Source organism: Aotus nancymaae, unplaced genomic scaffold, assembly GCF_030222135.1.
Source record: "Aotus nancymaae isolate 86718 unplaced genomic scaffold, 86718_ANA_hifiasm-v0.15.2.pri h1tg000059l, whole genome shotgun sequence".
NCBI classification, from domain to species: Eukaryota; Metazoa; Chordata; class Mammalia; order Primates; family Aotidae; genus Aotus; species Aotus nancymaae.
The window spans coordinates 69,792,814-69,818,551 of NW_026988473.1; the positions used below are offsets into that span (position 1 = coordinate 69,792,814).

Genomic DNA, 25,738 nt, shown 5'->3' on the forward strand with positions numbered 1-25,738 from the left:
TTTGAAAACCAATTTGTAAACTGAAGACTCATATTTCACCATTATCCTAAAACAATGTTTCAAAAAGTTGTAAAAATATTGTAAGACAATATTAGACTCTATGATTTTAATAGATTTTGATAAGACTCTTCTTCACCTCTGCATTCTAAATTAATATAAATAATTTAGTCTACCAAGCCATTTCATTCATGATTTTAGAGATAATAAATCTAAGTTTTCCTTTTCATTTTATTAGTCCTTTCTACCTTCATCATATTTAGCTGCAAAGATGGCTTTAATCAAGTTTTAATTTTGTTTTCAACAGCATCTTAATGATATTCAAAATGGTATTAAATTGAGCACCATGCCAACAATCTGGCAAGTAATAAGGCTTCACAGGTTCCCATTTTAGGTCATAAGCGATAAGTTGGAATGCATTATCCTAAAACTTGATTTAAAGAATGGCAAAATACTGATCAAGGTGGAAGATGGGTGATTAGGTACATAAGCATTTGTTATACCATTCACTCTACTATCGTGTCTATTAGAAACTTTTCATAACAAAATGTTTAAAGAATATATTTCAGATTATTTTATCCAAAATGGTTTAAATACTTTACAATAAATCCATGCTTAGTTCAATACTTCTCTTTTCTAATTTCACCTACAAACTTTTAACTCTACCTTTTCATGTATTCATCACCTAATGACTTGTCATACTATAATAAGAGCATTGGTCAACTCTATTTACCCATGATTACTGAGGAAACTAAAGCTCCAGAAGTGACTTACCCAAGTCACCCAGTTGGTTAAGTGGACAATGGTACAGAAGTAGCTACCTGCTTGGTGTCAAGGGTCTATAACACAACACTCATGCAGCCTTAATCTTTTGAGATTTTTCTCTTGTGGCCAGGTTTCTCAACCTGAGCACTACTGACCCTGAATCAGATAATTCTTTGTTGTTGGGGACTGTTCTGTGCATTATTATTAGACGTTTCGAAGCAGTCTGGCCTTTACCTACCAGATACCAGTAGCAACCCCTTCAGTTGTGACAAATGTCCCCTAAGGGAAAAAAAAAATCATCCCCCTTCCCCACTGTTTGAGAACCACCGCTCCATGGTATTCTGATCACCACAGCATAGTGAAATCCTATGTACAGCCTCTAACAAATTAATGACACCTCCCAATGGGAACACCTGAAGGTTGTACAAACTAGCATAAAAAATGAGCAGAGCATGGAATTTGCTTTAACTACGTACAGGAAACTAAACATAAGTTTATCAAAAAAACACACTAAAATGCTATCTTTCTCCCTTTGTCAGTCAATTCTATGAAATGACTGTCAACTTTCTGTTTTGTCTTTTTTAACATTGTGCCTCTAGTACTATCAATTACCTTATTTACAGCCTCTGAAAGCCCTCACTGACACTGTTTTTCTGGCATCATGTATATTTGTGGCTTTTTTTTAAAATAAATTACATCAAATAAAGAAGAAGAAGAAAAGCACATACAAGCTTGGAATTCTTCAGAATAATCATAATCTTAACATACTCCTGCTAAAAGTAGAAACTATTAACCTAGTTAAGATGTTTCAAGCTACATTTAAGTTAGTATAGCCAAACATTTCTATTAGCTCTATAAACTGGTGTAAATAAATTAGAAAACAAATGAATAACATAAGTCCTAAAAACAGTCGTGTCTGTTGACTTAGTGATTACATTTCAGGTAACACTTGGGGGAAATCATTTTTAAAAATTAAAGACTACAAATAAAATCACTCGATGTGGTGGTATAACAATGAATCAGAAAACTAAATTTCCAGCAAAAAAAAATAGTTTAAAAATTGTGAACTATATAATCAATTACATAGTTATTAAAGATAAATATAAAAAATACACAGCATGGTGATGTCGATAGTATATAAAAAGCTAAAAAATAATATTTTATCTAAATTATGATTATAGCTATTTAAAAAATACAAATAGTTTTGGATAAGAACCAGAGGGAAGACTAAAATGTGTGAATAGTATGATGTGTTGGAATAATAAAGTTGTGGGTAAATTCCTGCTTTAATTTTGAACTTTAATAATGCTGTACTGGTAGCTGTCAAAAAATAGTTTCATAACTGAAAAGCCTAAAATAGCACGTGACGTCATGGACGTCAGAAAGTCATTATGTTCAGAGAACTAATATCAAGGATCAAAGTCCTTTCTCATCTCTAAGAGGGCTATTTGCCTGGGCTACATTTTTCTAAGGCATATAACAATGAAGATTTATCTACTTCCACTCAAATATTCTTGAAAAGCTCCTGTTAATACAATTTTACAAATAAGTTCATTGAGCTGAGAAAATTACAAGGTTAAGAACCAAAAAATTAGCTGCTAGGCTATCATGGAAAACAAGATGATTGTCTCAAAACAGAAAAAAGCTTATATATCTTATTTATTATCCTTTTAGGCAACAAAGGCTTCAGACACACCTCTCTGCTGAAGAAGCCACTCTTCAATCAGTCCCTCTCATCAAATGCCATCTTAGTCCTAAATATCACAGCTTTGAAGCAGGCAAAGTGCTTCCAATTACAACTATATGAGATCATACAAGAATCGGAAGCTGGATGCAATGGCTTACACCTGTAATCCCAGCACTTTGGGAGGCTAAGGTACAAGTATTAATTGAGCCCAGAGGTTCAAGACCAGCCTAAGCAAAGATGGAAAGACAGTATCTCTACAAAAAAATTTTAAAGTAAGCCAGGCATGGTGGCATACACCTGCAATCCCCAGCTACATGGGAGGCTGAGGTGGGAAGGGCCCTTGAGCTCAGGAATTTAAGGTAGCCTGGGCAACAAAGCAAGACTCTGTCCCCAAAAAAAAAAGAAAGAATCTAATTGGACTATAATAAAAGAACAAACGGATATAGACAAATATATGGTCTATAAACAAGACCAGCAAAAACCAGGGTTGCTTATGGAACCCATTTCTAGGCATTAATCTTTGCTTCTTGATCCATTATTGATGTCCTCTGTGCTCTGACCAACTTTTAGCTTTCTGTACCTCAAATTGCAGGGTCTATAATTATATTTCTGGCTAGGCACCTTGCCCTTTGTACCTGGAAGCTATTTCTGAAGTTTCAGTAAGAGAAGCTAGCAAATAATAAGTAATCACATCAGTCTACTTGTTCATTAAACATTCTGCTTACCTCATTTCCATACACCATCAAATGATGCGTTGTAATGAGAGATTTGAAGACCACCACCCAACTACTGTTAGTAGTTCTTTCAAATAAACTGTCTGCCAACTGTGGGATGTTCACATTCATCTCATTTGTGCACTGAATTAAGTCTGCAATAAAAAATTTTTAAATAATTAATTTCCTCTGTGGTTTTAATTTACTGTTAATACCAGATTTGCATATAAACCAGCAAAAGATTTAACACAAAATGGAGCAGTAATAGATAGTTTGGAGATGTTGTTAAAAATATCTCAATTAAGAGCAATCGAGACTACCATAATCTACCTAAGAAGCAGGGTACTAATCAGAATCACATAAATGATCAACAATATCAGAAAATAAATCAAACCCCTCAGGGTAAAATTCACTTTCAAGTACTTTAGTCATCTCAAAATAAATTGCTTCAAGGTTTTAAGGAACTTTCAGTTTCCTTACTACTTAAAAACCTTCCATTATAATACTGGTATTATTCATCTCTTTAAAATTAAATTTAACATTTTTCTTTAAATAAAGCTTAAAGAAATCATCCATATAGAAGAATGAACAACATGCAAACTACCTTTATGAACATCCACCCTAGAATGCTCTTTGCAACAGGAAGACAACAGGGCAGAGATTTGGTCTGTAATTGAGCTGGATCTCAGTCTGTTCATATAAAATATTTGTCTTACTTCTCTCCCTTTAGTTCTACTGAATTAGCTCAGATCAGCTGATAACTAGCTAACACTGAAAACAAAGCTGAAAAAAAGATTCTTAATAAAACTCATTTTCACCTACAATCTGTTTATGAGGTATTATTGGCAAAGTCGATGAAGAAAATATAGAATAGCCCAGGCACAGTGGCTCCTGCCTGTAATATCACCACTTTGGGAGGCCAAGGAGGGCAGATCACCTGAAGTCAGGAGTTCGAAACAAGCCTGGTCAACATGGTGAAATCCCATCTCTACTGATACCAAAAAAATTAGCTAGACATGGTGGTGAGCGCCAGTAATCCCAGCTACTCAGGAGACTGAGGCAGGATAATTGCTTGAACCCGGGAGGCAGAGGTTGTAGTGAGCTGACATCATGCCACTGCACTCCAGCCTGGGCGACAGTGAGACTCTGCCTCAATTAAAAAATGTAATAAATATAATACAATATAATATAGTCCAATTTAGATATAATAGAGGAGAAAATCAATGAGTTGTTTTACTTTTAAAATACATATAAAATGTAACATATAAATGTCTCAGCTATAACTTCAAAAAAAGGAAAAAAGTTATTCATAATTCATTAGTAATTTGTTCACTTTTAATCTTCAATGTATAATGATTAAATATGAATTCAAATGATCTAACTTGGCCTTGATTGCTAGCAAGGAATGACAATGTAACTACAAACATTTATTTATTTAAAATGTTTCCTTTAGTAGGTCCAATTATTACACAAGTTAACATTTGATAAACACATGCTTTTTAGATAAGCAGCTACCCTGGCCAATACTGCTTAAAGAACAAAGAACAAAACAGTCAAACAGAGTACCCATGGAACAACAGAATGACACAAAGCTTTCACAATTCAGACTATTTGCAACAAAAATCAAACAGTAAATCCAACTTGGATATGCATGCTTCAGCTTCTGAGAGTAAAAAACGGAATTTAATCTCTAGATCTTCACAGCTTTATAATTGGCCTATGGCACTGAACATATTATACTAGATTTCAGTTTCAACGATAGTATTTTAAACAAACACACACACACACAATTTAATACTATATAGTGCATGGTGTGTGTGTGTGTATATACATACTGTGTGTGTGTGTGTATATATATACACACATACACACTGTACTATATATAAAACATATGTGTATGCATACATACATTTATCTATATTATATTCCCATTGTGATCTTTCTTCTCCCCACTGCATCACTGTCATCTTCTTTGCAATGCCTCCTATATGCCAAGTACTCTTATCTCAGGTGTTTGGTACTGCTGTTCCTTTTGCCTGGAATTCTCTTCTCCTAGACACCTATGCTGCTTGCTCCCTTTACTTCCTTCCTATAGATATTTGCTCAAGTGTCACCATATTAGATGAACTTCCCTCAATATTTATGCAAAATAACAAAGCCTTGGGCATTCCCCTACCTCTAAACTCTCATTATCCCCCTTACTCTGCTTATTTCTCTCCAAAGCGTTTATTATCATTGAACTTATCATAATTTGTTTAATGTCTTTCTCTCTCAAAATGTTTTTAAGTTCCATGTGGGCAGGACTTTTTTGTTCTCAGCTCTATCCTCAAAGACCCAGAACAGTGCCTCAAATATAATGATCAGTCATATTTTTTAAGACATTCATTTTGGTATGCATATGGACACTCTTAACAGGACATTTTTTTTTTTAAAGCATCCAAAATTGTATCCTTACATACGCTAAATCAACATCTCACGACTATCTATACAACCTGCTATTCCCAAAAGGTTGACAACCAAAGCTGAGCCCAATACATGTGCAAAGTTTCAAATTTCAAATTAAAAGAGGATCTAACAAATCAAGGTTTTTACTATTAATACTTACTAAAAACTATAGTATGCTTTACTATTGATCACAGAAAAACTGGAGTTATTCTGAAGGATAACTCCAGAAGCTAAAAAAAGAAAAAAATACTTTACACACAATAAAACAGGAAAAATGAAGAATTCACATTGAGATTATGAATTTAGAATAGACCAAATGTAAAACCAAAGTTATACAAGTATTACCAGAGGGGCGCGGAGGATACTGAACAAAACTAGCAGTATATACTTTCCCATAGTACTTAGCCAGTCACTTTCTCCATGCAGTAATTTTTCATCTGTACAATGCTTCTAACATAATAGTACCCTGAAAATGCTTCCAAGTTTGAGCTCCAAATCAGGAAGGAAAATATTCTTCCCACCTGACTAACCAAAAGTAAACTGTCCCAAACAAAAGTGACTCTTATCCTGGGACTCTCAAAAGTTACTGCTTTTCCCACTCTCCATTCAGAAGATACTATTACTTAAAAAGCAAAAACTGTAACAATTTCCCTTGCCAACCAAAAAGTTACCAAAATGAGGACAGATCTTATATTTTCTTTTCATTATTTATCTCAAGAATATAAAAACTGAAGTACCTTCCTGAATATTCATTAACAATTTCTGAATTCCACACATACACATACAAAAAACCATAATTACCATATGGCAGGTAGGGTCTTTGCTTGAGGTATGAGTGAAAATTTATGAAGACTTCTAAAATTTAAGGAGATGAAGATAACAGGCCTAAAAATAGGCCTACCATGGAAATGAAAATCACTTTTCCATGTAGAGAAAGCAGAAAGAACCAATACCCATCGTATAAACATAAATGCTCTCACTTTATTATTTCATATGTCCTTCAGCAAACAATGACTTACATAGATAAAGCTGATGTTAATTGTATTTACATAGGCAAGGTCACAGGAGCTAAGTGACAGATTAATAACTAGAATTAAATTTTTGCAAAGGATAAGGATCCATTAAAACATACAGCAAGTGAATGCTCACCCAGCCAATTTAATACACGTTCTAAATCAAAAACCAATTAAAAACAAAAACAATAGAAAAATAGAAATGCAAAACACTATTTTTATATTCTGGGTAAGTCTTTTTTTTTTCTTTAACAAAGTACAAAAAATTTAGAAGCAACCAGTTACCAAATGGATTCATTAATGTTACAGTCATATTCCTAGAATAAGCCTTTACAGAGTCTTCGCACCAAGCAAAGTTCATCAACTTCAGCTTATACAGATTTCCCCAGGCCGACTTCATCAACTTCAGAAACTTAAATTAGGATACTCAGGGTTCATTTCTACAGCAAGTCAGGCAACCCAGTCAGTGGCACACACCATTAAAAAGCAGAGGTCTCAAGTTCCCATCTAAACAGGAACTCACTAGGCTACATCAAAACCACACTGACATCCAAGTACAATTTTCTAAAAAAGAAGCCTGGCTTAAACCAATAATAGTTTTTTTGTTTTTCATTTTGTTAATTAACACATCCCAATCATTTAGCCAAATACAGTAATATATATAAAATTTAGTAATCCCTTTCAAAAGGGCCATTTTGAAAGACATCTTTTTTTACAACTGCCCTCACAATTTTACAACCTAAGATTGATTTCTTCAGTCATCTAGAAATTTGGAGATACACTTAATTTCGAAGGCAAATTAACTGGTTAATCAAATTTTGATTCACTGATCCAATCTTTGTAATCTTTCCTTGGTGGGAGTAGAAACAAAAAGAATATTTACCAAGAAATACTAGAGGATAAGAAGTCTTTATATGAAGTATCAGAAAAATTTTTTTTCATGTAGCAAAATTAAGTATTTCAAAAGTATGCAAGTTGAAATCAGACATAAGCTAACTGAAGTTACACACAGGCATATTTGCCCTAGTCCTAAGTGTCAAATGTCTAGGAAACACAATGAAGAGTCTTACTTCTTAATCCAATTATTTGTGAAAGGGATCATAAAATATGGTCCAAATCAGGATTTTATCTGTAAAGTTTATGGGGTCTTCTGTGAGAAACACAATGTTGTATTTTTATATAATTTCCAGTAGAATTAACTCAAAACTATGCTCTTCAGACTGACTTACACCTTAATAAATCTAACAAACATATTAATTGGACTTTAGTAACTGGGGAAATACTCTTAAAGACAAACTATGGAATGCTCAGTATAATGACAGAGATTGACAAGATAATCAGATGCTTTTGTAACAATACTAATGAAGCTAAGGAACCTAATTCATAATCTACGTGGACATGTCCAAGAATAAAGAGTTAATCAAATGACACTACAGTCTGACCACGAAATACTATGAGGTCAACAAATGAAGGGTACAAAACTTAAAAGCTATCAGGAGAAAATGTTCACCACATATTAAGTCAAAAACCATAGTAAAGAAAAATACAAAGTATGACTCCATTTTTTAAAACTGTATGTGAGGGGATGAGCATCGTGGCTCATGCCGGTAATCCCAGTGCTCTGGGAGGCTGAGGTAAGATACCTGCTTGAGGCCAAGAGTTTGAGACCACCCTAAGCAACATAGGGAGATCCTGTCTCAACAACAACAAAAATAATTTTTTGTTGAGACAGGATCTCCTAAATTTTGTAAATTTTTTTGTTGAGATAGAATCTCCTAAATTTTTAAATTTTATTTATTTATTTATTTTGAGACGGAGTCTTGCTCTGTTGCCAGGCTGGAGTGCAGTGTCATAATTTTAGCTCACTGCAACCTCCGCCTTCCGTGTTCAAGCAATTCTCCTGCCTCAGCCTCCCAAGTAGCTGGGACAACAGGTGCACACTACCACATCCAGCTAATTTTTGTATTTTTAGTAGAAGTGGGGTTTCACTATGCTGGCCAGGATGGTATCGATCTCTTGACCTCATGATCTGCCCACCTCAGCCTCCCAAAGTGCTGCGATTACAGGCATGAGCCACTGCATCCAGCCAAAATTTTTTAAATTAGTGCTTGTAGTGGAGGCTGAGGCAGGAGGATAGTTTGAGCCCAGGAGTTTAAGGTTACAGTGAACTATGATTATGCCATTGCACTCCAACCTGGGCAACAGAGCAAGATACCGCCTAAAAAAAAAAGGTGTATATGTGTAATATTTTCTTATATATACTGTATTTGCCCAAATGTAGGGTGATGCATAAAGAATCAAACACTTCCAAAATGACTCAGCAACTAAGTCCTATATGAACAGTTAGTAAAAAAGAATTTATAAAGGAACTATAACACTGTTACTCCCATAAACTAATCTTAGTACCTCTCAATGTCCCATAGCACACAGCAATTCTGTATTGTAATTTATCCCACACCCTTATGAACATTATCATAATCAACAGCAGTAAGGAGAGCCACGACACATGCTTTATTTCCTCAAGGATCTGAGGAAGAGGTGGTACAAGAATAAGAGTTGCTAGGCCAGGCATGAATTCTCACGCCTGTAATCCAAACACTTTGGAAGGGTGAGGAGGGTACATCAGTGGAGGTAAGGAATTTGAGACCAGCCTGGCCAATATGGTGAAGCTCTGTCTCTACTAAATATACAAAAATTAGCCAGGTGTGGTGGCACATGTTTTATAATCCCAGCTACTTGGGAGGCTGAGGCAGGACAATTGCTTGAACCTGGGAGGTGGAGGTTAAAGGGAGCTGAGATTGCCACAGCCATAGCAATCCAGCCTGGGTGACAGAGTGAGACTCCATCACAAAAACATTTTTTTAAAAAAGAATAAGAGTTGCATGGTAAAGTAACTGAAAATTTGGCAGCCACTATGCCAGAAGAAGGTCAGTATTTTGAACACCAGTTCAATGGTAGATGAGCCTTAAGGAATCTCTAGACCCCACGCTCAAAGTAAGTCAAAGTCCTATCTTAACTTTCTTTAAAAAAAAAAAAGGCCAGGTGCAGTGGCTCATGCTTGTAATACAGTACACTGGGGGCCGAGAAGGGCAGATCACTTAAGGTAAGGAGTTTGAGACCAGTCTGGCCAACAAGGCGAAACCCCATCTCTACGAAAAATACAAAAATTAGCTGGTTGGTGACACACGTCTGTAATACCAACTACTTGGGAGGCTGAGGCAGGAGAATCATCTGAACGTGGGAGGCAGAGGTTGTAGTGAGCCAAGATCACCCCACTGCACTCTAGTCTAGGTAACAGAGTGAGAGAGAGTCCATCTCAAAAAAAGAAAAAGAAAAAGAAAAAAGCTGCAGTTGTAGGAAAAAAGCAGTGTATTAGCACAACTAGATATGCTATTTCTGCCACTGTGTTCTTAGCAACATGAATGGACTAAGATTCACACACGTAAAAATTAGAAAATATAGAGCGGGACATGGTGACATGCACTTGTAGTCCCAGCTACCTGGAAGGCTGACAGGAGGATTGCTTGAGCCCAGGAATTCAAAGATGTAATGTGTTATAATCATGCCTGTGAACAGCCACTGCACTCCAGCCTGGGCAACACAGTGAAACTCTGTGTCTTAAAAAAAGGCAACCCTCCCCCAACCAGAAATGTAAAAATAATTCTACCATTTGTAAAATTGCCATGTAAAATGAAAGCACTTCCCCCGCTAAAAACTATTCAACAAAAAAACCCCTATAAATCTTCACAAATTATCTCATTATCTCATCCGTTTATTTTAATGAAGTTCTTTCTGAAGAAGATAACCTGAAAAGACCTCCATCAATGTTAGTTTCAGGTGCTTATGAAGAAATAAAAAATGTAACATAGATGTAAGTATTCCTGGAAATATACATACCACATAATTGCATAACTGTGTTGGGTATCTTCAGAACACTTTACAAAGCAACAAAATAAAGTTATGTTGCAGAAATCAGAAATATACATGAGGAATGAAACAAACTGTCTTAGTGTACAAGAATGGATAGTGACAGCCTGTAAAACAATGTCTAAATTAAATTTAAATTTAAAAGGCCTTACACAAAAGGAAAGATGTTACAGAACTTTAAAAAGGGGACTCCAGATGACCAAAAAAACACAAAATATACAAGATATACATGAATGTAAAATGAGTCAAATGTTATGTGGTAAGGTATGTATGAGTGGGGAAAATAAACCACTATTTTAAAATCATAGATTACTTTTCTAATAATTACAAATTTATTTATGTATTTATTTTTATAAAAACGAGGTCTCCCTTTGTTGCCCAGGCTACTCTCGAACTCCTGGGCTCAAGGGATCCTCCTGTCCCAGCCTGCCCAAGTGCCGGGATTACTACAGGCGTAAGCCACTGCACTCAGCCAGATTACTTTTTATAGTAAACTTTCATATGTATTCTAACTACTGAGTTTCAATATTATAAGGCTGACTGCTTCATCTATATCCCTAACATTTATACATTTACAAAGGTAAAATAAATAAAACTTGAGGGGCTGTCTCATTGGGAAAATGTGGGCTTGCTTTATATTTGGGGTTACCTTACATTCAGGTATATACAGTATATGTGTATATATGTTTGTGTTTATATTTATATTCCAAAATGCTTAAAGTGAGACAAAGGATGGAGCCATACACTTTCAGAGTTATCCCTTTTGCTGGAAATGACCTGCATGCAATTCAAATCAACAACTGACTGATTTACCTACCGATGCCAAATACCGAGATACACAAAGCTGAAAGGACGCAAAATTGCTCCCCTACTAAACTGGGGTCTTTGGAGGTAAAGATACAGCCTCACAATACATTGTAGTGGTTGTAATCTATATGTACAGGATTCAGAGATAGCAAAAAGATCTAGTGATATTTTGGAGGGGAAAGCAAATTTGCCCTGGTTTCAATTTCATACTCTCTTAACTCATCATACCAGTTACAGCACCTTTCACACTTCATTACAATTACTAGCTCATATATCAGTCTCTGCCATGAGAGAGCTCACTAAAGGTATTATGTCTTCTTCCTTCTCATATTCCCAGCACCTAGCAGGATACATCTTAAATGTTTATTAAATTAATATTAATAAATGAAATGTAACTTAGAAGACACCTGTAGAAAGCAACAATATTCTATTAATCTAAGCTTTAGTGCAGCGATAATTTGGAAAAATAATAGCAATCTAGGGAGTAGCACTGCTTTCTCAAGTTTATACCACCCCATATTCCTCCTGCCAATAGAGTGAAATTTTGAACTGCCTCAATAAAAAGCCTCTACTTCAAGAACAGAACATAGAAGTTATTTTTAAAAAGACATTTTTCTAGCAGAGAAAGGACTCACATCCTTTTTATCTGTGGCAGAGGAAAGATGAGGAACTGAAAAGGGAATATGTAGAGAAGAAAGAATTCAGATAGAGCTGGGTACACAAAAAGCAAACCCCTAAGATATTATATATTAATATATGTCTGAAACTTAGCCTCTTAAGTCATGACTGAACCAAAGCCAAATTTACTGAATTGTCCAAACTTTAATTTTAAAAGTACAAACTGAATTGTTTTAAATGGAGTCATTATGTAATTGCCCTAAAATTTTTAGCAACACTCAAAACATATTTTTCAAATCACTCCAACCTACTGTCTCTTAAAATTATTTATTTGTCTCTTTACCTACTAATGTCATAAATAGAAAAACTCTTAGAACAAAAGTGGAAAGTTTAAGTCATGAAAATGCTCTACAGAAAAACATGAACTCTTGGAATACTCTCAGACTTCACTGCCACTGACCTGTATTTTCAAATGAGTTGTTCCTCCCCCCTCCTCTGATTATCAAAATGTTTTAAATTACTACGTAAGCCTTCGTAATATAAGAATATGCAAAGCTAGAGCTTTTCCTTGACATGCTGGTAAACTCCACATTCCTACCACTAGATGGCAAACTTACAGAGGAACAATAGGACAAGAACACACATGCATTCAGGCTCATCTGTAAACCGCATCCTTAAATCTGAGATCGTTTAGGATTGCATTCTAGAATTCTAAAGTGGTGATTTTTCAAACCTAGACAACTTAAGCCCATCCAGATTCCAAATAAGGATTACTGTAAGGGATGAAGGCAATCATATTTTGGTTAAAGTACCACCTCAAAGATTACTTCCATGTCAATTTTTAATTTATCAGAAATGAAAAATAAAAAGCTGTTTAATGAAATAAAAACTCATCACTTAATATAAGAATTGAAAATTTTATTTAAACTTAATAAGAAAACAAAAGTATTGCAGTGCTCCAACATGAAAAAATAACATATCCACGGTATAAATTACATTCTCTTCTCTGAAGATCCTAAGTTTCATAATGACAACCCCACCTATAGGAAAGAAAACATATTAAGTGTCAAGTAATTTAAGAGCAAATGCCAAAATTACAAACACCTTTTTGTATTACATGCTAAGAACTTACTAATAGTTTATTAGTCCAGTTAAATATAATCAGGACTCTCAAAAAAGCCATCTAGTATTGGATCAGAAATATACAAAAACCTCATTTCCTAAGCAAAATAAAAATCAACTAACAATACATCAGGAGTACTACTTAACTCCACCAATGCTGTGAACTCAAATGGTCCGGGGTGGGGGCAGAAAAATTCTCCTTTAATTCCAACAAGACTGGGAAAAAGAAACCAACGATTGAGAAGCTCTGCAAGTACAGATTAGAGTACTATAAAGGAAAAAAAAATTATCTGGAGAGGTTAAAGGAATTGGGACTAAGTCTGGAGAAAAGTATGTCATTAGTTAGGAATGACCAACAGTCCCGGTTTTGTGCTAGAACAGTCCTGGTTCACACCTGTTGTCCCAGTGTCCCATTCAGATAGCACATCCTTTCATTCTTAAAAGCAACCCAAGTTTGGATGACAAATTATATATCACCTTAGTTATAAGCACCCTAATAAAAGTTTACATGTAGCTAATAAATTAATATACTACCAGTAGCAGCTATTCACAGTATATCTGCATTTTCCCTTTAGGAGTGCTATATTCTGGTTCTTTCTCAGCCTCCTTAAAACATAAACATGCTTCTGCTCTGCTTACTTTGTCTTCTCACCGCCCTACCCATGATCATTTTTTAACAATCATCTCTGCTCCTTTTTCACCCTGGGAAATTCATCTAATTTCTTAACCTCAAGGAAAATCTGTATGCAATTAATTCACAAATAAGATCCGGGGAGTTAGAGACATTAGAATTTTTCACCTCTGTGTCCAAAAAATTTCACATTTAAAAAACAAGCACACAGTCTCAAGTATAACCTAAATGTCCCATTTTTGTTTTAATCAATAACACTCATTCTTAACTTTGTTAAATTCTCAGGAATCCTCTGTGTCTTTGTATCTTCCACAATGTGTGACACAGTGACTTACACATGTGTTCATATGACAGCATAAATATTTGTGGATTTGTAAGCGAAACCAAGACCCATTTCTTCACTCTTAAGATCCAGAAGACAGAAGTAAGGGTAACAGGGAAAAAAACCTTCCCTGTAGGTAGGTTAAAGTTATTCATTAATAGTCAAGCCCATATCTAAAAATTAAATAGGAATTCAGAAGATTTTTCATATCTTCTCTTAAAAATTTTTCAATTCTGCCCACTCACAGGGAATAATGGATTGCAGTTAGACTCTGCCAGTCTCCCTCACTCAGAAAACTCAAGTTCCGTTCCATGTTCCCAAAGCACTTAGAACAATGAGAATCTTTATATTCCACCTTCATGAAGTTTTGCAAACTTCTGTAAGAACAAATAGAAATCCCATTTATTCTAGTACTAACTGCATACTATAATATGCCAATAATGTCTTAGGAGTTAGAAATATACAATAGTGGACAAATTCCTATTATCATACTAATGGGAGGAAAGTAATCAATAAACAAATGAATAAATATATGTCAGATGGTGGTAAGTGCTAAGAATTTCTTAGTTCTTGGAAGGGATGGGGCTATGTGTTTGGGGGAGGTTGCTAGGAAGGAGCTCTGCATAAAATGACTTTTGAGAATTATGGCAACTGGGTGCGTCACCAATGGCCTGGAGGCCTGTGGAACTGACCATCGTGATCAACTACCACCTTCCACATAGTAAGCATGAAGGCCTCCCATTCATTCTATATCTCACATGTCTGCTTCACCCATGCTAAACCAAAGACACATCAAACAGGATCTTCTCTTGGTAATTTTGCAAAGCCTCTAGTTTTATGTATATAGTACTAAAGATGGTGGAAATCGCTTTTATTTATTTACACACTTCACAATTAAAATGATCTGTTCACTGTGAGTCAAAATTACACCAGCCATTCATTACACCCGCTTAAGTGACATGCTTAAGTGACATACCTGTGGCAAGCAAGCATCCAAAGACCCTGTAAGCCAGGGGTTCCCAACCCCCAGGCTATGGATGGTTACTGGTTCGTGACCTGTTAGGACCTGGGCCACACTGGCTGGTGAGCTAGCAAGCATTACTGCCTGAGCTCCATTCCTGTCAGATCAATGGGGGCATTAGATTCTCATAGGAGAGCAAACCCCATTGTGAATTGCACATGTAAGGAATCAAGGTTGTGCACTCTTTATGAGAATCTAATGACTGACGATATGAGGTGGAACAGTTTCATCCCCAAACCATCCCCCTACACACCCCCTTCCTGCCAGTCCGTGGAAAAACTGTCTTCCATGAAACCAGTCCCTGGTGCCAAAAAGGTTGGGGACTGCTGCTGTAAGCCACTGAATAACAAGTGAAAGCCATTTCTGAAAAATCCTTTTTCAAACTGCTGGAACCCAACTGCAGTAATGGCAGATGTAGCACCAAATAATAACCTATCTACATGGCTTTAAATTTTGAAATAATACTCAGTAAGTGGAAAATATGAGCAATTTTAATACATTATTAATATATCACTATAAAATAAAGCCATTAATAAATCATCATAAAATAAAACCAAAGTATTTTTCCTAGTAAGTTTAATCTGAAGCCCTTAAGTTTCTACAAGGAAAAATCAATAGGATTTAACAATATCTATCCTCACATACCTCATGATCATACAACTGTTCTTATAAGATTCCTAGCAAGGTACAGTGGTATGCACCTGTAGTAGTCTCAGCTTCTCAGGAGGATGAATTGGGAGGATCACTTCAGCCCAAGAGTTTGGGCTGTACTATGCAATGATGACACCTGTGAATAGCCACTGAACTCCAGACTAGGAAACATAGTGAGACCTTGTCTTGAAAATATTTTTTTAAAAAAGACTCCATTTAACCCACATCACCTATTTCTCAGCATTAAAAAGCCTGACAACTTCATTTCCTGAAAAATGCCTTTCTTAAAAGGAATTATAAAGTATCTTCTGTATATCTTTATATAGATCTATATTTAGATAATATCCCATATGTTTTCAAAACCACATTCTATCTATGAATGGATATATGAAGAATCTCCTGTATTTCTTCAAGAATGTATCCTTATCTTGGCTTGTGTGAGAAAGCAATATAAACTTTAGGTGGTCTAGACAAATAGGAAGGAAAATGTAATCACCTTTCTCCCATCATTCTACAGTACCAATCTTTCACCAGTTTTTTTTTTTTTTTTGCTATGATTGCAAAGGATCTTCAAACAAATCTTCTACCCAACGACTACTTTTCAAGTTAATCTATTCCTAAACTTGACAAACATTGGAGAACATTTAACCAGTTTTTTTCACTTTTATGTTAGATACCCTCCAGAGCGACTAGAATTGGAAGGTGTCTTGTTATTAGCTTTTTTTTTTTTTTTTTTTTTTTTCCCCTAAGACAGGGTCACTCTGTCGCCCAGGCTAGAGTGCAGTGGCATGATCTCGTCTCACTGCAGCCTCCACCTCTTAGGTTCAAGCAATTCTCCTGCCTCAGCCCCCTGAGTAGCTGGACTTACAGGCATGCACCACCACGCTGGGCTGATTTTTGTATTTTTAGCAGAGATAAGGTTTCACCATGTTGGCCAGGCTGGTCTTGAACTCCTGACCTCATGATCCACCCACCTTGGCTTCCCAAAGTGCTGGGATTACAGGTGTGAGCCACTGTGCTCCGCCATTTTTAGCTCTTTCTATAAGATGTTTCATTCAATTTCTCCCTATTAAAAATCTTCTGGCTCACATTTATTTGGTAGTCTGTCCTAAGTACTATTCATTTTCTATCTGGGCTTCAAATACTGATGATGAAGATTTTAATTTACCATCACTGAAGTTCTGCTCTAGACTCTTCTTCTGCTTCCATGCATGGTCCCATACATTTCCATGTGCTACGACTATACTATAACAGGACTAAGCAACATATCAGAATGAGCAGAAGAATCTAGGATCAAATTTGAGATTCATGGTTCACTGTGATTTCAGGCATTTAATTAGTCACTCAGTTTTCATTTCTACATTTAAAAAATAGGATTAATACTTAATTTTCACAACATTGTGGTTAAGTAAGGTGATAGGGTACTTCATAAGCTTTAAAGCACCATTACAAATACTTTTATTTTTTTATTACCATCACTTTGTATTTGTTTTCCCTAATTTTAGGAGATAATTCCTCTACCACCTTTCCCATACAGTATTATGAAAATACCTCAAACTCAATTACTTCTGCAAAACCTTCATTATCTAATGCCCTATTTCTTCATCAACTGGGAAGTGCTACCATAGATACTTGCACTAAATCTTAAGAGTGGTAAAATCGTTATAATGCACATATGATTTCTTCCTTTCTTTCTTTTTAAATAAAGACAGGGTCTTGCTCTGTCACCCAGACTGAAGTAGCTAGGACTACAGATGCATGCAACCACATACAGCTAATTTTTAAAATTTCTGTAGATATAAGGTCTCTGTATGTTTCCCAGGCAGGTCTCAAACTCCTGGCCTTAAGTGATCCTCCTGCTTCCGCCTCCCAAAGTGCTCAGATTACAGGCATGAGCCACCGTGCCTGGCCAAGATTTCTTTATAGATTACAAAATTCATTCATACCCTTAGTCTTCCAATTGTAACAACAGCCTTGTTACAAGGCAAGGAATGCTCTGTTATAGTTATCTCCGTTGTAAAGATTTAAATACTTGTCTAAAGTAGCACAAACTAGTGGCTGTGTTGGAACTATATTTTTCAAACAGTAACCTTTCTACTAGCGGGACAGATGAAGATACACATACACAACACATACAAACTCTCCCCCCATTTCCATGTGGTCTGAGTGAGACTTGTTATCACTTTCTCTAATTACTCTAAACTCCACACATGCTCACAAATTCAGTGTTGTGTTTAGTTCTCACAAATCTAATTCTAGCATATACGGTAGGCCACATCTTGTCTGGTTTAGTATATCCTCATTGGCATCATCATCTTCATTGTGGCTATAAAGAACTAAAGTTGACAGAATATGAGGAAAGAAACACAATATTCAACTCAAGTTCACAAACTTCAAAAGTTCTGGGCATTCTCCATCTCCAAATGACTCAAACTGCAAGCCTTAATTTATAAGCAAGTTTAAAGAAGTCAAGAATGTCAAAGAACAAACTAAAATAACTCACCAGATTTTAGATGAACAGGTCTTTTATGATTTTAATGAGAAAAACATAGGGCGATTTTCCAGTCATCTTTTGCCCTACAGATGTAATTACTATCAATTCTAAGTAATGGCAAAAGGGGCAAACTATGTTTAAAGGGGCCTCAAAATTTATAACACATTCTTGGTTAGTCATTAAGTTAGGAAAACATAACTCTGATGAAGAAAGTCAAAGAAAAATCAATTCTAGACTAAGTCTATAAGCCCAAGGATAGGAAGCAACTTATTAATAAGTTTCTCTCTTAAAAGGTTTCAGGCTGGGTGCGGTGGCTCACACCTGTAATATCAGCACTTTGGGAGGCTGAGGCGGGCAGATCAGCTGAGGTTAGGAGTTCAAGACCAGCATGGTCAACATGGTGAAACCCAATCTCTACTAAAATTACAAAAAATTAGCCAGGCATTGTGGCGGGCACCTGTAATCCCAGCTACTTGGGAGGCTGAGGCAGGAGAATCACTTGAACTTGGGAGGTGGAGGTTGCAGTGAGCTGATATAGCACCACTGCACTCTAGCCTGGGCAACGAAACTCTATCTCAAAAAAAAAAAAAGGTTTCCAATCTCCTGATAGAAAGAAATAGTTCTCTCCCTGCACTTGCACCTTCAGGCAGTCAAGGAGTATCTTAGTATCCCAAGCTGCTCTATAAATAGCTTTCTAACTTAGCTGCCAGTTGCAATTCTATAGCTAATTTTTAAGTTAGTAACTATGGCTGTTCTTCATTGTCACTCAGTTATGCCACGCACTGTTTCAGGGATGGGCTATAGAAACCACCTGAAGATAATGCCTTGATCCACTCTAGGTCAGCAAGTCAAAACAGTGTTTTGCAAGAATACGACAAACAAAAACGACAAATAACCAGATAAATACTCTATAAAGTCTAAGACCTTAAATTAATATCCAACACAAATTCCAAACCTAATAATGAATACACAAATACGTAGTTGTGTGAAGAAAAGTTACTAAAGCTAATGTTGAGAAAAGAAAAATAAAGAAATATTGCCTGCTAAACCCTAACTTCTCAGTCACTAAACAGCTGGTTTTACTTCAAAAAGGAAACGTACAAATGGGAATAAGGATAATGTGATTATATCTTACAATTCTGAAAACAGAGGCAAAGTGATCACATAAAGGAAAAACCAGAGGGCCAGGGGCGGTGGCTCACACCTGTAATCCCAGCATTTTGGAAGGCTGAGGCAGGGGGATCACATGATGCCAGGAGTTCAAGACCAGCCTCGCCAAAGTAGCAAAAGCCCGTCTCTACTAAAAATACAAAATTAGCTGGACATGGTGGTGCACACCTATAATCTCAGCAACTCGGGAGGCTGAGGCATGAGAATCGCTGGAACCCAGAAAACAGAGGTTGCAGTGAGCTGAGATCGCGCCACTGCAGTCTAGCCTGGGCAACAAAATAAGACTCTGTCTCAAAAAACAAACAAACCAGAACTTTACTCCAGTTCCATAACAAAAGATCAAATGAAACTATTCTGTAAACTTATTTTCTCTTGGATATTCAGTTTTAATAAACAAATTCATTGCAGAGAAACCCACTCCATTTTGTATATATCAATAAATCTTCACACCAACCTTATATATCAAAACCAGACAAATTCCCCCATGACAGCTCACCTGAAATAAAGTCAGTAACTGTAATTAGTGAAATTCATTTATTTCTTTTTCCTTTTTTTTTTTTTTTTTGAGATGATGGTGTCTCACTCATTCGCCCAGGCTGGAATGCAATGGTGTGATCTCAGGGTTTCATCATGTTGGCCAGGTTGGTCTTGAACTCCTGACCTCAGGTGATCCACCCACCTTGGCCTCCCAAACTGCAAGGGTTACAGGCATGAGCCACGGCCCCTGGCCTCTTTTCTAATCATCTAAGAGAAATGCTACCTTCCAAAATTCTGCCCCTCCCTTTCCAAACATGCAATCTGAAGACAGATGAACTTAGAGAAGTTAAAAAAAAAGTACCAACAACAATTAAAACTAGTTTCCTAGGTAAAACTACATATTGGACCCAATTAAAGGTTATTCTAAACTACATCAGGCCAGGAGCAGTGGCTCACATCTGTAATCCCAGCACTTTGGGAGGCCGAGGTAGGTGGATTACCTGAGGTCAGGAGTTCAAGACCAGCCCGACCAACATGGCAAAACCCTGTCTCTACTAAAAATATAAAAATTAGCCGGGCATGGTGTGAATGCCTGTAATCCCAGCTACTCGTGAGGCTGAGGCAGGATAACTGCTTGAATCCGGGAGGTAGAGGTTGCAGTGAGCCGAGACTGTGCCACTGCACTCCAGCCTGGGAGACAAAGTGAGACTCTGTCTCAAAAAACAAAAACGAACAAAAACAAAACAACTAAATCAATACGTTGCTTATTTAATTTCAAGTCACAAAAGGAAAAGAAAAAAAAAAGCCCAAAAAGAAAGTTCACCCTTTTTTGACAAATAATTCAAAACTAGATGGACATGGACTATAAGTAAAAGCAAACTTTTTTGGCTCTTAATGGGTTGTCACTGGTACATAAAAGGCTGTATGCCAAAAATGTGCAAGCAATTATATCCAGAAAAACTGATGCAGCCTTGACCTATTACAGAATTCTACTACTAAACAGATAAATGCAATTCCCCGTTCTACAAAACACACACACAGTATGCATGTAATTTAAGAAACAGTCCTTCCATTATGCAAATTAAATTAAGGATCCTGGCAACAATAATTATACTTATATTTCTGTGTTTCTAGAGAATTAAAATTAAGAGATGAAAATAAGGTGAAGCAATTATCCATAAATTCATCACTTAATAATTTTAGGATGATGTCACTATGGTAGAGCATATATGGTGATGGATTAGTGATGCTCCTTATACACCCTCAACTGATCCCCCAAAATGAACAACGGCCAACACATACAAGACAATTAGCTAGCATAGTCACTTAAGACTGTGATCTATACCACCATTATCACTCTTTTTCGCGTATCAGATTCATAAACCTGGCATGAACAGTCTGATCAAGTGAACCAACTAAAATCATATTTGAATATTTACAACATAAAGATTAATTCCCTTCAACAATGTTACATTTTTTTTAAATGAGTTCTTTTTTCTTTTTTTAAGAGACAAGGACTTGCTCTGTCACTGAGGCTTTAGTGCAGTGGCACAATCATGGTTCACTGCAGCCTCACACTCCTGAGTGCAAGTGATTTGCCCACTTCGGCCTCCTGAGTAGCTGGGACTACAGGCATGCACCATTGCATCTAGCTAATTTTTAAATTTTTGTAGAGACAAGGTCTCTACTATTCACATATTTTAAATAAGGGTAGAAACTCCCTTTCTTTTTTTACATTCAAGATACACACTGGAAAAAAAAAATAAGTTTTTATTATTATTTTATGTGATAGTGGTCTCGCTATGTTGTACAAGTTGGCCTCAAACCACTGGCCTCAAGAAATCCTCCCACCTCAGCTGCCTGAGGAGTTGAGACTACAGGGATGCAGCACCACACCCGGCTGACAATTCACTTTTTTGTTACCTACTTCCTCCTAAAACAAAAATCACATAAGACAATGCCACCTATTCCTACCAATGATAGTAAGATATGCAAATTCCAACTGTTTTTCAAATAATGATATCCCAGTAGGTGGGACAGAACACTCTGATGGAGAATGAAGCAAAGGCTCATAGAGAAACTGTCTCTGGTCTTCACTTCCAAAGGACCAAGCCTACAACAAAAAGCTAAAGGAACACAATTATAGCATTAGAGAATAGTAGAGAAAGAAGGCAATTTGGAAAATAAACTATTTTACTAACGGATTTTTATGAGGTCATATGGAGCTAGGGCCAGTACCTTATATTCCAGTTAGAGCTTATTCTTCTTGAAGCATATGGACAATTTATCTTAAGAAGTATAGGAAGTTGCACCAGGTATGACGGCTCACACCTGTAATCCCAGCACTTTGGAAGACTGAGGTGGGCGATCACCTCAAGAGTTCCAGACAAGCCTGGCCAACATCGTGAAACCCCATCTCTACTAAAAATACAAAAATCAGCTGGGCACGGTAGCGTGTGCCCAAAGTCCCAGCTGCTTGGGAGGCTGAGGCAGGAAAAATCACTTGAACCCGGACACTGGGCCACTGCACTCCAGCCTGGGTGACAGAGCGAGACTCCATCTCAAAAACAAATAAACAAACAGAAGAAGTATAAAGTTGACATCTCAAAATGCAACCTTACATATTTACAGAAATTATATTTCTCAAAGAAAAGCTCTCTTCTATCTGTATCTCATTCCGTATAAGTTTCCTGTGAGCTAAGAGGCTCTCCTTCAGATTGCCTGACCTCTAGCTGAGGTTCTTCACTGCCATCTAAATGTTAGATTTATGCTCTATGTCTTCTTTTTAATAGTGCTTTAGTTTAAGTGTCTGGAGGAGCCAATAAGACTATCTGATGAATAGGTCTGTATAAATATTGTGTTAATAATGCATGTCAATTACCCAAGACATAGAAAGGTTTTCTTAAAGGTTAGCTATTCTCCCCATTTTTTACGTTATATCCTAACTAAACCAACTGATAGCATTTGGCTCTGTGTCCCCACCCAAAACTCATCTTGAATTGTAATAATTCCCACATGAAGGATGGGACCAGGTGGAGATAATTCAATGATGTGGGTGGTTTCTCCCATGCTGTTCTCATGATAGTGAGTGAGTTCTCATGAAATCTGGTGGTTTTATAAGGGGCACTTCTCTCTCCTGCAGCCATGTGAAGAACCCATGTTTGCTTCCCCTTCTGCCATAATTGTAAGCTTCCTGAGGCCCCCGTGGCTATGCAGAATTGTGAGTCAATTAAACCTCTTTTCTTTATAAATTACCCAGTCTTGGGTGTTTCTTCACAGCAGCAAGAGAATGGACTAACTCCCCAATTTTTATCAGATTTTGTCAATCCCTGAAGAATGAAATGTTTCCTTTCTTTTTAAAATTTCTACCTTCAGATGAAAGTTAGATTTATATTTTTATAGAGAAGACTTCTTCAATGATTCCCGTGCAATCCAGAAACTGAGAAATCCCCCAAATCTCAGTAATTGCCCACCATTAATTGAGTCTATAATAAAGTTGATATAAAAAGCTTGAGGCAGCAAAATCTCATCCTCGGCTTCAAGATCAGCAAAACTCCTTGCCTTTCCTGTTTTCACACTGGCAGAAACTACAGATAAAGTGTAATTTTGAAAAACTGGCTCTAACTATGGTCCAACTTTACCTACAGTAGCCGAAAAGCTATATATAAAGGTCATATAATTAAGTCATTCTTCCGTCACAATCTAGCCTCAGAATTGCTCCAACTCTATTTCTCACTGCACCCAAACTGTCCCTCTCACAATCCGAAAGCACCCCATTTACAAACACATTTCTTTGTTCCTCACAATTTCAGCTTCCTGTCTACAAATGTTTGCTCATGCTCTTTCCACCACCTGACATGCCTAGTGCTCCTAATAATTTATCATTTAAGGTCCAGTTCTCTTCCCTTATCAAAAGCAGTATCTCCTCTGATTTTTAATGTCACTTGATCTGTACTTATCTCACATTGTTTGGCAATACAGCTATCTGCATATGTCATCTTCCCTACTAAACTGAGGACAGATTAGTGTTTTTGCACTAGGATTTCTCAATAATCTCAATGCAACCTCACTAGTGACACTTAACTAAATTTGGCCTAAAGCTGCTTCCATAAGCAGTGAACTGCACTTCAGTATGTTAAAACTGCAACCTAACTTGAGTATATTCTTGTAACAAGCAGCTAAGTTTTCAGTCAATCACAAGCTGCAAACTGCTCAGACATGTCCACATAAGGCAAACATGGACTTGTAACCAATCAGGCTATGTGTGGATGTCACTTATTTTTCTGTCTATAAATACTGACTATCCACATTGCTAGGTGGGGCTCTCTGAACCTTTTCTGCTTCAGGGTGCTGCCCAATTCATGAATTGTTTCTTTGCTGAAATTAACTGCTAAATTTAATTTGTCTAAAGTTTTCTTTTAACAAGACTCAATATTTGTAATGCTAATGAGCATATTAATTTCCATAAGATCAACAAAGTCCTTTTTTTTTTGAGATAGGGTTTCGCTGTCACCAAGGCAAGAATTGCTTGGCATGATCTCAGCTCACTGCAACTTCTGCCTCCCAGGCTCAAGTGATCCTCCCACCTCAGCCTTGGGACTACAGGTGTGTGCCACCATGCCCAGTGAATTTTTAAATTTTCGGTAGAGATGGGGTTTCACTATGTCATCCAGGCTGGTCTCAAACTCCTGGACTCAATCAATCTGCCCACCTTGGCCTCCCAAAGTGCTGAAATTACAGGCATGAGCCACCACACCCAGACAAGACTAACAATGTCTTGTTTGGTAGAGATGCAGCTTTTAAAATGCACACATGACAATATATCATTTTCAGATACATAAAAGTCACTAACTAAATCAAACAAGCCATCAAGATTCTTACTAACTTTAAACTGATTTAACAAATTGTTTTTATTCATACTATCACCCAGTAGGATAGTTTGTGTTTAAGTTCATTCATAAATTTGGAAGTCAAAAAAAGCTCAATCACCAGACAAACCCACAAAAGCCATAAATTCACAGTAAACTTGATTTTATTTATTTGGAAACCCAAACACTATATATAACAACAATCAGAGGTCCAACTTTGGGTGGTAAGGTATATTTAGCCCCCTGCACACATGCCAACAGAATCATGCATTCCTTCTTTCCTATCTTTCTCAACAATCCCACTACAAACTGTATGGGAAAAGGAAAAAAATACTTTGCTAGTTTCACGGCACTGGCATCTAAAGCCAGGAAAGCAGCTAATAATGAGAGAAAGGGAGGCTCTAAAATGAAGATGGAAGATGGCACTGAAGAGCCCAGAGTCTATCAAGAGAACTCCTGCTCCTTTAAGGGCTCCCTCTCCAGCCTCACATCCCCTTACTCCCATTAACACTTTGTATTCTACCACACACAACTATTCAAAGGTTTCCACAAACACACCATAATGTGCTTTTTTGCCTCCATGTCACTGCTTATGCTAATTTAGAAGAAACCTGTTACCTCTTCTGTGAAGTCTTTACTAACCTCCTTCAAAGTTAATTACTCTCTCCTACTTTGATCTTTATGTAAAAAGTATGATGCATTTATCTCAACATATTTCAATTATTAGCTTGCACATTTCACTATTAGACCTCATGCTCCTTTTTAAGGAAAGAATCAAGTGTCACTTCATTTTTTTTTTTTTTTTGAGACAAGAGTTTCACTCTTGTTGCCCAGGCTGGAGTGCAATAGCACAATCTTGGCTCACCCCAACCTCTGACTCCCAGGTTAATTCTCCTGCCTCAGCCTCCAGAGTAACTGGGATTACAGGCATGTACCACCATGTCCAGCAAATTTTGTATTTTTAGTATTGTATATTAGCTGGGATTACAGGCATGCACCACCATGTCTAG

The 25,738-nt window shown here is 36.7% G+C and overlaps 1 protein-coding gene across 12 annotated transcripts in view; it reads right to left on the minus strand.

The window, feature by feature from the left end:
• PICALM (phosphatidylinositol binding clathrin assembly protein) overlaps positions 1–25,738 on the minus strand; it is a 105,830-nt gene that overhangs the window by 65,784 nt on the left and 14,308 nt on the right. For all 12 annotated transcript variants that reach the window (XM_012469501.3, XM_012469494.3, XM_012469503.3 and 9 more), the window contains exon 2: positions 3,175–3,317. In XM_012469501.3, the coding sequence (XP_012324924.1) occupies positions 3,175–3,317 (143 nt within the window). The remainder of the gene's footprint in view (positions 1–3,174; positions 3,318–25,738) is intronic.